The 12271-nt window shown below is 44.6% G+C and overlaps 1 protein-coding gene across 2 annotated transcripts in view; it reads left to right on the forward strand.

Annotated features, from left to right (window-relative positions):
* The first annotated feature begins 712 nt into the window (after positions 1-712).
* The window catches only part of ABCC6 (ATP binding cassette subfamily C member 6), a 28048-nt gene continuing 16489 nt past the window's right edge, over positions 713-12271 (forward strand). Inside the window, exons 1-12 of one of the 2 annotated variants that reach the window (XM_076351252.1) lie at positions 713-766; positions 2102-2278; positions 2637-2762; positions 3416-3553; positions 5228-5353; positions 5936-5997; positions 6777-6908; positions 7499-7711; positions 8580-8757; positions 9217-9378; positions 10975-11067; positions 11624-11827. In XM_076351252.1, coding sequence (XP_076207367.1) covers positions 713-766; positions 2102-2278; positions 2637-2762; positions 3416-3553; positions 5228-5353; positions 5936-5997; positions 6777-6908; positions 7499-7711; positions 8580-8757; positions 9217-9378; positions 10975-11067; positions 11624-11827 — 1665 coding nt within the window. Of the gene's footprint in view, positions 767-2101; positions 2279-2636; positions 2763-3415; positions 3554-5227; positions 5354-5935; positions 5998-6776; positions 6909-7498; positions 7712-8579; positions 8758-9216; positions 9379-10974; positions 11068-11623; positions 11828-12271 lie in introns of those variants that run through there. The other variant, XM_076351254.1, reaches the window with a different exon arrangement.

Here is a 12271-nt window from a genome sequence, read left to right on the forward strand (position 1 = left end):
CTCCCTGACTCAGCGCCGCCCGCCGCGCTGCCGGAAGAGCCGAGCCGAGCCGGGCGGGGCCGGCGGGTGCTGCCCCCTGCCGGCCCGGCGGGCTGCGGGCCCGCTCCCGGCCGCGGGCTGTCCCGCCTCCGCCGCCAGCTCGCCACAGCGCGCTGCGAAACCCTCACCGGGACCCTCCCCACTGCCTTCATGGGTCCCTGCCTGGGGATTACCCCTAGTTCGTTCGTGCCGCTCCCGTGTGATGCAACGCGCCGCTGCCCCCCGGCGAGGCGGCACGGCGCCCCGCTGGCTACCCGCCTGCCCGCCGGGGCTGAGGCGAGGGAGAGGCGCGGGAGCCCCCGGCCCCCGCCCCATCCCGCTGCCGGGGGGCTCCGCCTCGGCGCGCTGCTGCTGCCGGGCTGCACCGACCCAGACGTGTCCCCGAGGAGCTCCCGGCTGGACTTTGCCCTCTGCCCCCGCGGCACCTCCCGCCGCCCCCAGCCGGGACGGGACGGGGCGCTCCGGGGCTCCCGCCAGTCCCCCGCACGCCCGGCGGGAACGTGGCTGTCGGCCGCTGCCCGGTGAGGAAACGCTTGTCCCACCGGCGCTGAGGCGCGTCCCGGGGCACTGAGCAGAGGGTCGGAGCGGCAGGCGGCCCGCCCCCGCCGGCTGCCGAGCCGAGCCGAGCCGCGGCACCCCGCCCGCCCCCTTAGCGGGCGGTTCGACGGGCGCCATGGCGGCGGGCGGCGCGCTGTGCGGCTCCTGGGAGGGCTCCGCCGGGCTCTGGGTGAGTGCGTGAGCGAGCGAGCGCCGGGTAGCGTCCCGGGCCGCCCCCTCACAGGCCCTGTCAGAGCCTGGCCCGGACCGAGCACCCCGCCGTGCGAGCGAAGAGAGCGAGCGGTGGCGGCGGCCAGCCCTGGCCCGGCCGCGGGGTGCGCGGGTTCCTCGGGTTCCTCCTGCGTGGGGCCGGGAGAGCCGCTCCGCGGGTCGGCACCATCCGAGTGCCCACGGACCCTCCAGCCGGGTAGCACTTGCCAGCGTGGTACTCGAGTAAGGCGGCTGACATACTTGTAAGCGGTGAAGTGTATTTCCATCAGAGGTTGCTGGTGTTACGGACTTTGCCTCCCGGGGACAAGTTTTCACCCAAACAGAGAACAGCTCAAGTCTGGATACAGTTACAGCAAATTTGATGAGAGTTGTGTGGGAGCGTGCAGTCCAGCTGCACTGCTGGAAGGGTATTGAAATGAGTCCCTTTATCGTCTGCAGAAAGTATCTGCTGAATGACCCACTACAGAAATACCTTTGAAAGGGCTCTAATGAGTTGATTGGTCCAGACTCACATGGATGGAGTCATCACTCGCATCACTCACATCAATCCTCAAGGTTGATAAACTCCCATAATAATTTGTGAGCCGTGATCTGCTTTCTCTTTTCATCGAGTGATTCCCTTAGCCTTGCTTTGCATCATATCCTCCACATAAAGGACTCGAACCACCTCCACAAGCTGCTGAAGAAAAAATACTCTCACCTGTTCATCTAGTTTGCTGTATTTTTAGTATTTTTTAGTATTTAGTATTATTAAATCCAACTATGTTTAGTCAAAAAAATTACAAAAAGATTATAAATACAGCTGAGGAAACGCAGCTGCGATGTAGTTTATGCACTAGGACACTTCTTTCCTCCTAATCTCCATTTCACTGGTCATTCCCTACTGACTATTCTGATGGTTCCCAAATGCCAATCGTCTTTTTCATTCCCAGATTACTTTTTCTCATTCCACATTCAATAACTTAAATTTCCTCTCTTTTTTTTCTCTCTAGTTGTGATACATGATGTCCTTTCTTTGGCACCTTTCACTTTTCCAACCTTTTTTTTCCCCCCTCTCTTTCTACTTCCATTCCCTCCAAAATGCTACTGCTGAGTCCTCCCTCGCTCACCTGTGACACCTTACTGTTCACCAGCAGCCCCTCTGTTGCCAAATGTTTTTTACATTTGAAACCCTAAATCAAATTCCTCTAACATTATAGTAGATCTCAGTTGTAGCATTAGCAGCTTGCATTAGCTGGTGAAATTCTGCATACGTTAGCTTTACTGTTTCACTTCTGTGTTGATTCTGTGACAGGACTGGAACCAGACATGGTATACAAACACCCCAAGATTTACCTGGTGCTTTGAGAGTACAGTCATTGCTTGGATCCCTTGTGCCTATCTTTGGATCTGTTTTCCTTTCTACTACTTGTATCTTCGACAGAAAAACAAAGGCTATATCAGGATGTCCCACATCTTCAAAACCAAAATGGTAAGGGTGGAGGATGGGGTTTGATCCTAGCATTATCAAAACTTCGATGCAGAACTTAATTTTTCTAAATCGTTAACTCTTTTCTGATGATCCATCTCAGTGTTTGCTTTGACATTTACTGACTCAGGTAAAGTCAGGTCAGTATAAATAGAGTAAAGTTTTAGGAAGAACTGTCATAAGATCTTCTCCCCTGTACTACCATTCGGTTCCCCGCTACTTCCCGTAACGCACTCTATCCCAAACCTGCTCTTCCACCTCTCCAGTCTTACCGCCCAGGCTGCTTGGAGCATTCAGTTCAGTAGATCATCCCATCATCATTTCAGTCCATTCCAATGTGTGTTTGCTGTCTCTGCCCCAGGTCCTTGGATTCATCCTGGTAATACTGTGTTTTTCTAATGTCTTCTTCGTACTGTGGGAAATAAGCCAAGGAATCCCACGGGCTCCAGCATTCTTCATTAGCCCTGCCATGGTGGGAATCACAATGGTAATTCTTCCTTTGATTTATCTGCGTGTGGCCCAGCTTAGCCCTCCTGGGGCGGATCTTGTATTTCCCATGTTTCTCAGTGTCTTTGAGCACAAAGATAACTGATGGGGAGTAGTTCTGGCTGGAGACACGCTTTGTGAGTTTCTGCTGTGTGATGCAGCAGGGGTTTGGAGTTGGGGCAGACCACTGGGTCTACAGCTACGGTATAGAGCCCTGTAGGCAGAGTACACCTCGCAAGAGCAGAGGTAGCAGTAGTGTTTAGAAAGAGGTTTCACAACAACAAGACAAGATCTAGTTTCTCATAACCACGGTATGCGACTTAGTATGGTTTAGAATGAAATGGGATTTCTGTTCAACCTAGATGCCTAGCCTCCTCTTCTGTCATTGCGTCTTCACAGCCTAGATCCTCCCAGCCTGTTGGCCCACTTGTAGTTTTATTACTTGCCCTTTCCGGAGAGACATTCTTGAGTGCAAAATTGCACATAATACTTTTCAGTTTTAGCCTTTTAGGAACAATACTGCAGCTCTGAACATCGTGAAATGTTTGGGCAAGAAACTAACTGATTTTTCTCTATTTTATCCGTTAATTTGATAATAATGTTTGGCATTCCATTACCAGCTATTTATTTAGACAAATTTGTACTTCCTCGCAGATCCTTGCCATGTTCCTTACCCAGGCAGAAAGAATGATGGGCATCCAGTCTTCAGGCATCCTGTTGATTTACTGGCTGCTCTCATTCGTGGCTGCAGTTGTGATGTTTAGTTCCAAAGTCCAACATGCCCTGGAAAGAGTAAGTGAAATCATGTATCTTTAACGTGCAGGGGTATGAAGTCTCTAAACAACAGGGCTCTTTTTGCCTCGTTGATTGTGAGGTGGAGAACCAAATTCCTCTCAAGATATGTGCTGAGAAAAATGATTGATGATACTTTGTCATCTCCATCCATATTATGCCTTTCAGTGTAGATAGAGTGTGGTTTTCTGAGAACTTGGCAGACTTCATATACGAATAAAAGCAAAATGAACATAAACACTGTCACTAAAAACTGGCCTTACACCAGATTTTGTATCAGCATAAATATGTTGATATATGACACATTTTTATTATTTGGATATTTGTGATGAATGTTTATTTGTGGAGGAGTGCTGGCTGGGTTTACACATCTGAGACTTGCTGTCAGTGGCCATTTTTCTCAGGCAAACAGTTATACCTTTCTATCAACAAGGAATAAACAAAAGTTTATGTTACCTGTGTGTTTAAGTAATAGGCAAAAAATAGGCAGCAACTAAACAAAAGACAGTTGGGAACCTGCTTGTTCCTGCTGTGTTGAATGATACTCAGGCACCAGGCCTCTTGTAGAAATAACAGTTTGCCGCTTCTTGCTACCAAAATACAGTTCCAAAAATACTCAGACTTTTTCCTTGTTTTTTCCTCTTTCTCATTCACAAAAGTAGTTAGAGAGCCCTTCATGGAGCCTCTTAGACACACCATTTGTAATAAAAACTGGCAGCTGCTTTATTATGTCAACAACTCATCCCACTAGGTGAGCAAGGAGCTTGTATCCCTCAGAGCACCAAAAGTTCCCTGAATAATGATGCAATGTGGACATCTGACTTGACTAGACTGCTATAAAGCCTCACGATAAAACCGTCACTATAAATATGTCCATTATTTAGCATTTTCTGATATTCCAGTTTCAGGAGTTATCTATTTAAGTAGCTCTACGTAACTACAGTTTAAATAAATGCACCTCATGCTTTGAACCAAAACTCAGAGCTTATGGCTGGTAGAACATGAGAAACCATTTTTCTCCGCTGATTTCACGTTGTCATGGTTTAACCCCAGCCAGCAACTAAGCCCCAAACAGCTGCTCGCTCACTCCCCCCACAATGGGATGGGGGAGAGAATCGGAAGGGTAAAAGTGAGAAAACTCGTGGGTTGAGATGAAGACAGTTTAATAGGTAAAGCAAAAGCAGCACACGCAAGCAAAGCAAAACAAGGCATTCATTCACTCCTTCCCATGGGCAGGCAGGTGTTCAGCCGTCTCCAGGAAAGCAGGGCTCCATCACGTGTAACGGTGACTTGGGAAGACAAGCGCCATCACTCCAAACGTCCCCCCCTTCCTTCTTCTTCCCCCAGCTTTATACGCTGAGCATGACGCCACATGGTGTGGGATATCCCTGTGGTCAGTTGGGGTCAGCTGTCCTGGCTGTGTCCCCTCCCAGCTTCTTGTGCACCCTCAGCACTCGCTGGTGGGGTGGGGTGAGAAGCAGAAAAGGCCTTGACTCTGTGTCAGTGCTGCTCAGCAGTAACGAAAACATCCCTGTGTTATCAACACTGTTTTCAGCAGAAATCCAAAACATAGGCCCATACTTGCTACTGTGAATAAAATTAACTCTATCCCAGCCAAAACCAGCACACACATGAAGGTTCTTACCTCATTCTCAATAGTATTCTGTTTTGTAGGGCTTCCTGGAAGACCATTTCCACCACGTTACAACTTACCTTTATGCTAGCCTGGTGCTAGGAGAACTTGTGTTATTCTGCTTAGTTGATAACCCTCCCTTCTTCTCTAAAGCTGTCAACGCTCCTGTAAGTATAATGTAGCTTTACATAATATGTTGCTTCATTGCTCAAACAGGAATTTAAATTTATGGGGATACACAGGAACATGAGTATCTGGGAGATGTAAAATGCATCATTCTGTATAAAGGCTGACGGTTTTAAAAGGTAACCGGCAGAATTTGAGATAACAGTACTTTGTCTCTTTATGTATGTTTTGAAAAACTAAAAACCTCTGCTATCCATACTCGTGTTTATTTTCATTGAAACCAGTAGACAGGGCTTATAGTGCTTCCCCATGCTCTCCTGTGCAGCAGTACTCTATTTGAGGTATGAGTATGGCAGAGCTCGGTGCTTCAGAAAATAAATGTCTTTGGGTATGAAGAATTATATTCTTTGTTCCTCCATCTGAGACATTATTCAAAGTCTAATTCTCTAAAGTCTCCCAATCCCATTGATCCTCCACAATACATTTACACTGTCAGGGTCAATGAATGGGGTGTGTATAACTTTTTGATTGCTTTTCCTGGGGAAGCACAGAAGGGGATTATATTCATCTGACACGTGCCCTTTTCTATATATAAATATCACCCATGTTTTTCCTCCCATCAGAATCAGTGTCCAGAAGCCAGCACCTCTTTTCTTTCCAGAATCACATACGGGTGGTTCTCTGGGTAAGAAAACACAGAAAAAGATGTGGTTTTGCTAGAATATCAGAAAAAAACAGCAGCATGAGAGAGGATGTAGATGAGAGCCAGTAGGAAATATCTCAGCCCCCAAGTTAGCTTATGCAGTGAGGATTTAAATTCTTTCTCTGGGGGTTTGAGGTATTCTCACAAGATCAAATTACAAAAATTTAACTTACTTTTCTCAAAGTAGTTCAAAACACAAATTTGTGATTCTAGATAATTCTCTTCCCCCTTCCAACTACCCCTCCAGTGCCCTCCCAATCTTGAAATAGACCTCAGCAATCTCAAAAGATCACTGTACACCAACCACAGCCCTATCTGCCTGCCAGACCTTCCTGTAACAAATTCTGGGCAAGGGGAAAACAGCGAATGAGGACATTGGCCCAGCCTGCTGCTTAGCATTCAGAAGTAAAATGATTACATACCTTGGGCCTAACGTCCGCAATGATAAGACCTCATCTGTGTTTCACTGAACTTTGTCCTCCACTGTCCAAGACCCAACTCTCAGTATGGACTAGAAATTAGGGCTTCCTGGCAATTCCTCATTATGTTGACAGAAGATAGCAAAGGAATTTGAAGCAAAACTGCTGTTCCTGAACTTTCATATTTATTCTGGGAAAGCATAGTCCCGAGTAGTGTTTTATGTAAGTAAGTCCCTATATGCTCACTGTGGTGCACTAACTTAAAGCCCAACTGTTTTGAAAACGTTATGTGCACAACAAATCCTTCTGTGCTTACCTTACAGCAGTCTGTGTGTTCCCCAGGCTTGTCTGGAAAGGCTGTCAGCAGTCCTTGGGAGTGGATGACTTGTGGCCAGTGAGGAAAGAGGACTCCTCTGAAGAAATTGTTGCCTGGGCTGAAAGAGAGTGGAAGAAGTATCATAGCAGAAGCCGGCAGTGAGTACTTGATCTAGAGAATGTGTCATGGGCTCAGCTAGGCAGTTTCTCTCTTGCCTCCAGATGACATAAGCAAATACGCTCACAGGTGCTGGTGTGCCATCTCAGAGCAGGCTTTAATCCCCTCCATTCCCCACAGAGTGCTAGACAGACTGCTTCAGCACATATTCAGGCTCTGAACACAAGCTCTGCTAGGTGCTTCCTATCTGGATAAGAGAATGGTTGAAAGATTCAATCCCACTGAATTATTTGTCTGTTAAACAAGAAGGAGAAAAGGATAGTGTACATAAAGTGGTCCAAGTAACACTCTGCTATGAAAACTTGGGGGTCTTTACTCTTCAGTGGGTGAGCACTCAGTGAGTGAGTTCCTTTGTGCAAAATCTGACTTTAAGTATTGAAATCTGGAGAACATCCTTCCAATCCTGGAAGCACGGAACTGTAAGTTTTTTGTGAGGGATCATTTTTTGATGAGCATTTATACTGGACATGGCACGAGACCCAGTGTGAGATATTTAATTATTTTTTTGAAAGCACGAGATCCCCAAGCTTTCTCCAATTGTAGCTAGCTTTCTCATTGTTTCTTTCTTTAGAAAAATGGAGTCTGCTACATTTAAAAAGGGTCAGAAGAGTAAAACTGGCATAGCAGAAGCTGAAGAGACAGAGGTTCTACTGCAATCAGAGCACAGTCAGAGCAGGCCCTTACTGAAAGTGTTTTGGAGCATGTTTGGAACCTATTTCCTTCTCAGTACTGTCTGCTTAGTTATCTGTGATGTCTTCTTGTTCTCCATGCCAAAGTTACTGAGGTATGTGCGTATTTATAATGTATTTCTATCACATGTACAAGATTGTTGTGTGCATGAGCTCACACAGAGATGTGTAGGCCAGCACCTGCAGAGGCAGACACACAAACACATCTTTTGAAATCTCCTATTGCTGATGAAAAGAGCTGGATTGTCATTTGTGCTAAGCCCACAGTCAATTCAGTGGGGGAAAAAAAACAAACCACTGTCTAAAGCTGTGCACAGTTTCTCCACTGCTGTATTCCAACAGTGGAAAGAACAGGCTGCACTAAGCCTTTTGACAACTTTACTAGAACAGGAGCGAGTTATTTGATGGTTCTACATATCATATCATGTGCACAGGCTGTCAGCCACTTGCTGTAGTCTTAAAGCTCCGTGTTCCCTGACTAATTATAAAGAGCACATCTGTGCATCCTACACATCTTAAATAGCTTCTTTAGTCAGTTGACATAATGCTTTGTGGATTGTGTTGGTACAACACAAACCTGCATTACAGTATATTTTCAAGGGCAAAATCACTTCTTAGGTTAAGAGAAGTTCTGGAAATGTCAATGACTTCCTTAGATTATGGCTCCCAATTTGCATATTTCTGACAAATTCATGAAATTCAGGAGCCATTCTTAACACTGAAAATGAGGTCTCCCCTGAGAAGATGCTGAGATCAGAGATTGCTTCAAAACCAAGAGTGGCTAAAAATCAGGATACTATAAGACATAGGATACTCAGCAGTTTCTCCAACTCTACTGCTATTTTACTGATAAACATCAGCCAGAGAGAATACAGAAAAATCCCTGGTTTTTCTGCATTTTTGTGTGTCTGATATTTCATCAGTTCTACATGGATTCATCAACATTTTGCTCCTGTCTTGCAGCCTTTTCCTGGAGTTCATTGAAGATCAAGAAGCACCTAGCTGGCACGGTTATTTCTATGCCTTCACTATGTTCCTTTTGGCTTGTCTCCAGACTCTGTTTGAACAACGATATATGTACATGTGTCTTGTTCTGGGATTGAGACTGAAAACTGCAGTAACAGGGCTTGTGTACAGGAAGGTGAGTCTGCACCTTCCTTTTCAGCTTCATTTTTTTCTAGCCCTAGATTAGTAGTTACGACATTGTTGGTATATTGTTCTTAACATGTCAGGGGAGATGTTACTAGAAACTACTTTTAGGATGTGATTCTGTGCTATATTCATCTCTGAACAGTATGTGGGAGGTATTTTACTGTTTGTTTTTTCAGATCTTGCCTCTGAAGGAAAAGCCAAGTAAAGGAAAGAGGAAAACGCAACATAAACTTTCTTATGCTGTAGATTATGGTTGGGAAAAGGAGTAAATTCTTCATCCTAAAGTGAAGTCACATATCCCAGGCAACAGCGTGTTTTCAGTACCTAGGATTTGACATTTTTCTCCATCTCTTCTTTTTCTTTCTTTATAAGGAAAAGAAAGTTGTTTGGTTTTTGGACCAAAGCTGTTGTTTGATGATGCCTTTCCTTTCTTCTCTACCCTGTCTAGATCCTGGTTATGTCAAGTGCATCAAGGAAAGCAGCAACAGTAGGTGAAATTGTTAATCTCGTATCTGTTGATGTCCAAAAGCTAATGGATCTGATTATCTATTTTAATGGGACCTGGCTTGCTCCTATTCGGATTATCATCTGCTTTGTCTTCCTGTGGCAGGTAAAATATGATGACAATACTTATCAATCCCTTTCTATTCTAGGTATCAAAGGAAAGAGGAGCTTTCAAAATTCTACTTAGAGCTTTGCTGGTCTGAATAACCTGAAGTTACCATATTTTTCTTAGCTCTGTAGCATGGTGGATTCACTTTTCTTTTTAGAAGATATTTTTATTGGTACAGAATTCTTACCTGATCCTTCACTTCATCTTCTCACCTGTGTATTCAGCATTCAGTCTTTTTTAGGGAAAAGACTGTGAGTATGATTATTCTGAGCTGACTGATAAACTTCTGCCTCAAATTTTCCTCTCTTTTCAACCAAAATGTGGTAGAAAATGTGGTAGCCCAGTGCAGGCTGAGAGTCCAGTTCCAGCTCCTCAGCACAGTTACAGAACATAAAGGGGAATGGATTGAAATAGCAACTTGACGTACCTCATCCTGAAGCCTGATTACCACAAGATCAGTGAAACAGTTTGAAGCAAAGTTATATGATATTCAAAAAGAGTATTGGATACATTGAATTTCATAGGTATCAAGGAGTTTAGCAAGGAGAGAACAAAACCTGAATTATAAATAAAAGAGGATAATCTAAAAGATCCTTTTTTTCCCCTAATTCAATGTATGGCATTTTCTGAGCAGGATAAAGTCCTATTTCTTAGTCCCTGTTTTTGGCAGCACACCAAATGGGAGTATGAGCACTATAGAGACAGTTGATTCCCAGGAGCTTTCCAGAGGCGTTTGAGACCTTCCTTTGCTAACCAGGATGGACTGTGCCTTGTGCCTGGCAGGATACTATGACCTTGGAAAATTAGTAGCCATGCTATAGACTGTTGAAAAATCATCATCCCTTTTCTAGTCACGTTGACAAGCTGAATGTGGTTGCATGTAGTTGGAGCATAATTAACACTTTGTTTGCTAGTGTTCATAGACCATTTGTGTAGAGAATACTTTTATCTCTCTGTGTGTACCAGCACTCACCTCTCTAGCAAATGTAAGCTGTCTGTAGAGAGATGTAACTAAACCATGAGAAACAAGCTCTCTATTTTGATACGCAAGTCATTATGAACCCTGGTATCCAAGAGCTGTCCCAAGAGTATGTGGCACAGTATAATGCTACCATTTCATCTCACTAGTTGATGTAAATTCAGACAAGCTGGGTTTTTTTATGCTGCAAGAATAGTTTGTTGAGGGTTTGAGTTTGTTTTTTAAACAAAACCCTGTTTTGTTTCGGGTCACTTACTTATGCCAGCCAAAAGATGTCCTCCTTAACACATCCAAGAACAGATGGGAAGAAAGAGAAATTACTTGAATTGCCAGCATGCTTCTGGATCGCTTTCAGCACTAATCTAGTTCCTAAAAGAGAAGCAAACAAATTCATCACAGCATGATGACAGGAGTTACCCTGCCTGGAGAGTTAACAATCCACAGTGCTTAGGGAGCACAATTCCCAGGAAAGGCAAAGGCAAGATTAAAGCATTAGCCATGACGGATATTAGGTATAAGTTCAAATAAGAGGGAAGGTGAACGAAAGGGAATAGAAAACAGTTGTTTCTAGTCATCACCAGAACTTCTTCCCCTTTCCTTTTCTCTCCTGGCAGCTTCTTGGGCCATCTGCCTTGACTTCGATTGCTGTATTCCTTTTTCTTTTGCCTCTGAATTTCGTGATCACCAAGAAGAGGAGTCAGTTTCAGGTACATTTTGCTTCATAAAAATGAAGTGGTTTATTGACTTGAATTATGCTAGGATACTACTTTTAAATCCAAGTTAAAGGCTGCCATGCTCTTCCACGAAAGGATCACATGGAACCCAAGGCTACTGATGATTACAGTAGGCATGCATGTTGGGGGGGAAGAAAAAAAAAAAGGTATTGTACTGAAGCATGTCACTAACATTCAACATCAAGTGATGGCTTAGTATTTATTATTCATGCTGACGATGACTGTCTGAAGGAACATAGGAGGATTCGAAGCATGCTAAGTTTCTTGAAGTTTAGAGTAAGCTCTTGCATGTTCAGTCTTTTATCTTGTTTACCCACCTTTTCTGTGGTTTTTTATGTATTGCCAGTAAAAATAAAGCTCTGAAGATGAAAAGCAAAATATTTCCCAGTCTGGAAGATTCATAAGCAAAACAGTATACACAGCTGAACTGCAGGAAAATTTCGTCAGAATTCATAAGGTGTTTTTTCAGAATAATTGCACCGTTAAGCACTCAACCTATTAAATGATAAAACTCAAACATTTATTACAGGAGACCCAGATGAAACATAAAGATGAGCGGGCCAAACTCACCAATGCCATTCTCAGCAACATTAAAGTAATCAAACTGTATGGCTGGGAGAAAACCTTCATGGAGAAAGTGCTCGGTATCCGGAAGCAAGAACTTCAGGCCCTAAAAAGATCTCAGATTCTCTTCTCAGCATCTCTAGCTTCTTTCCATTCATCAACTTTCCTGGTGAGCGGTTCACCTTCCTACATAAAACACGTGCTATTACTTCCATTTCTGTTTGTACTCCTGTCTGGACAGATTTTTCCTGTGAGACAGCTAAAGATAATGTCTGCCCAGAGGAGCTGGTGGTCTCACAGGAGTTGCTGAGCCCCAGTGGAATCAGCCACACAGACATTTACGCTGTCCTAACAGTTCCATGGACAAGTCACCTGGTCTGGCAGCGTGCTCCAGGCAGACTGAGCCTGCTTTGCAAGAACCACCTGCAGACCTCCAGCTACAGGTTCACGGCACAGTCAGCAGCAGCACAAGCCACTTTTGCACTTGCTGTTGCAGCTCAGCCATATGTGTTTTCAATGGGAAATGGCTGTGCTTTCACCTTGCTGTGGTTGCAGCATCAAAACTTCCTTAAAGCAGAACAAACATCAAATGATCAGACTTGGTTTTGTCACC

The sequence above is a fragment of the Aptenodytes patagonicus genome, chromosome 13 (genome assembly GCF_965638725.1).
Source record: "Aptenodytes patagonicus chromosome 13, bAptPat1.pri.cur, whole genome shotgun sequence".
Lineage (NCBI taxonomy): Eukaryota > Metazoa > Chordata > Aves > Sphenisciformes > Spheniscidae > Aptenodytes > Aptenodytes patagonicus.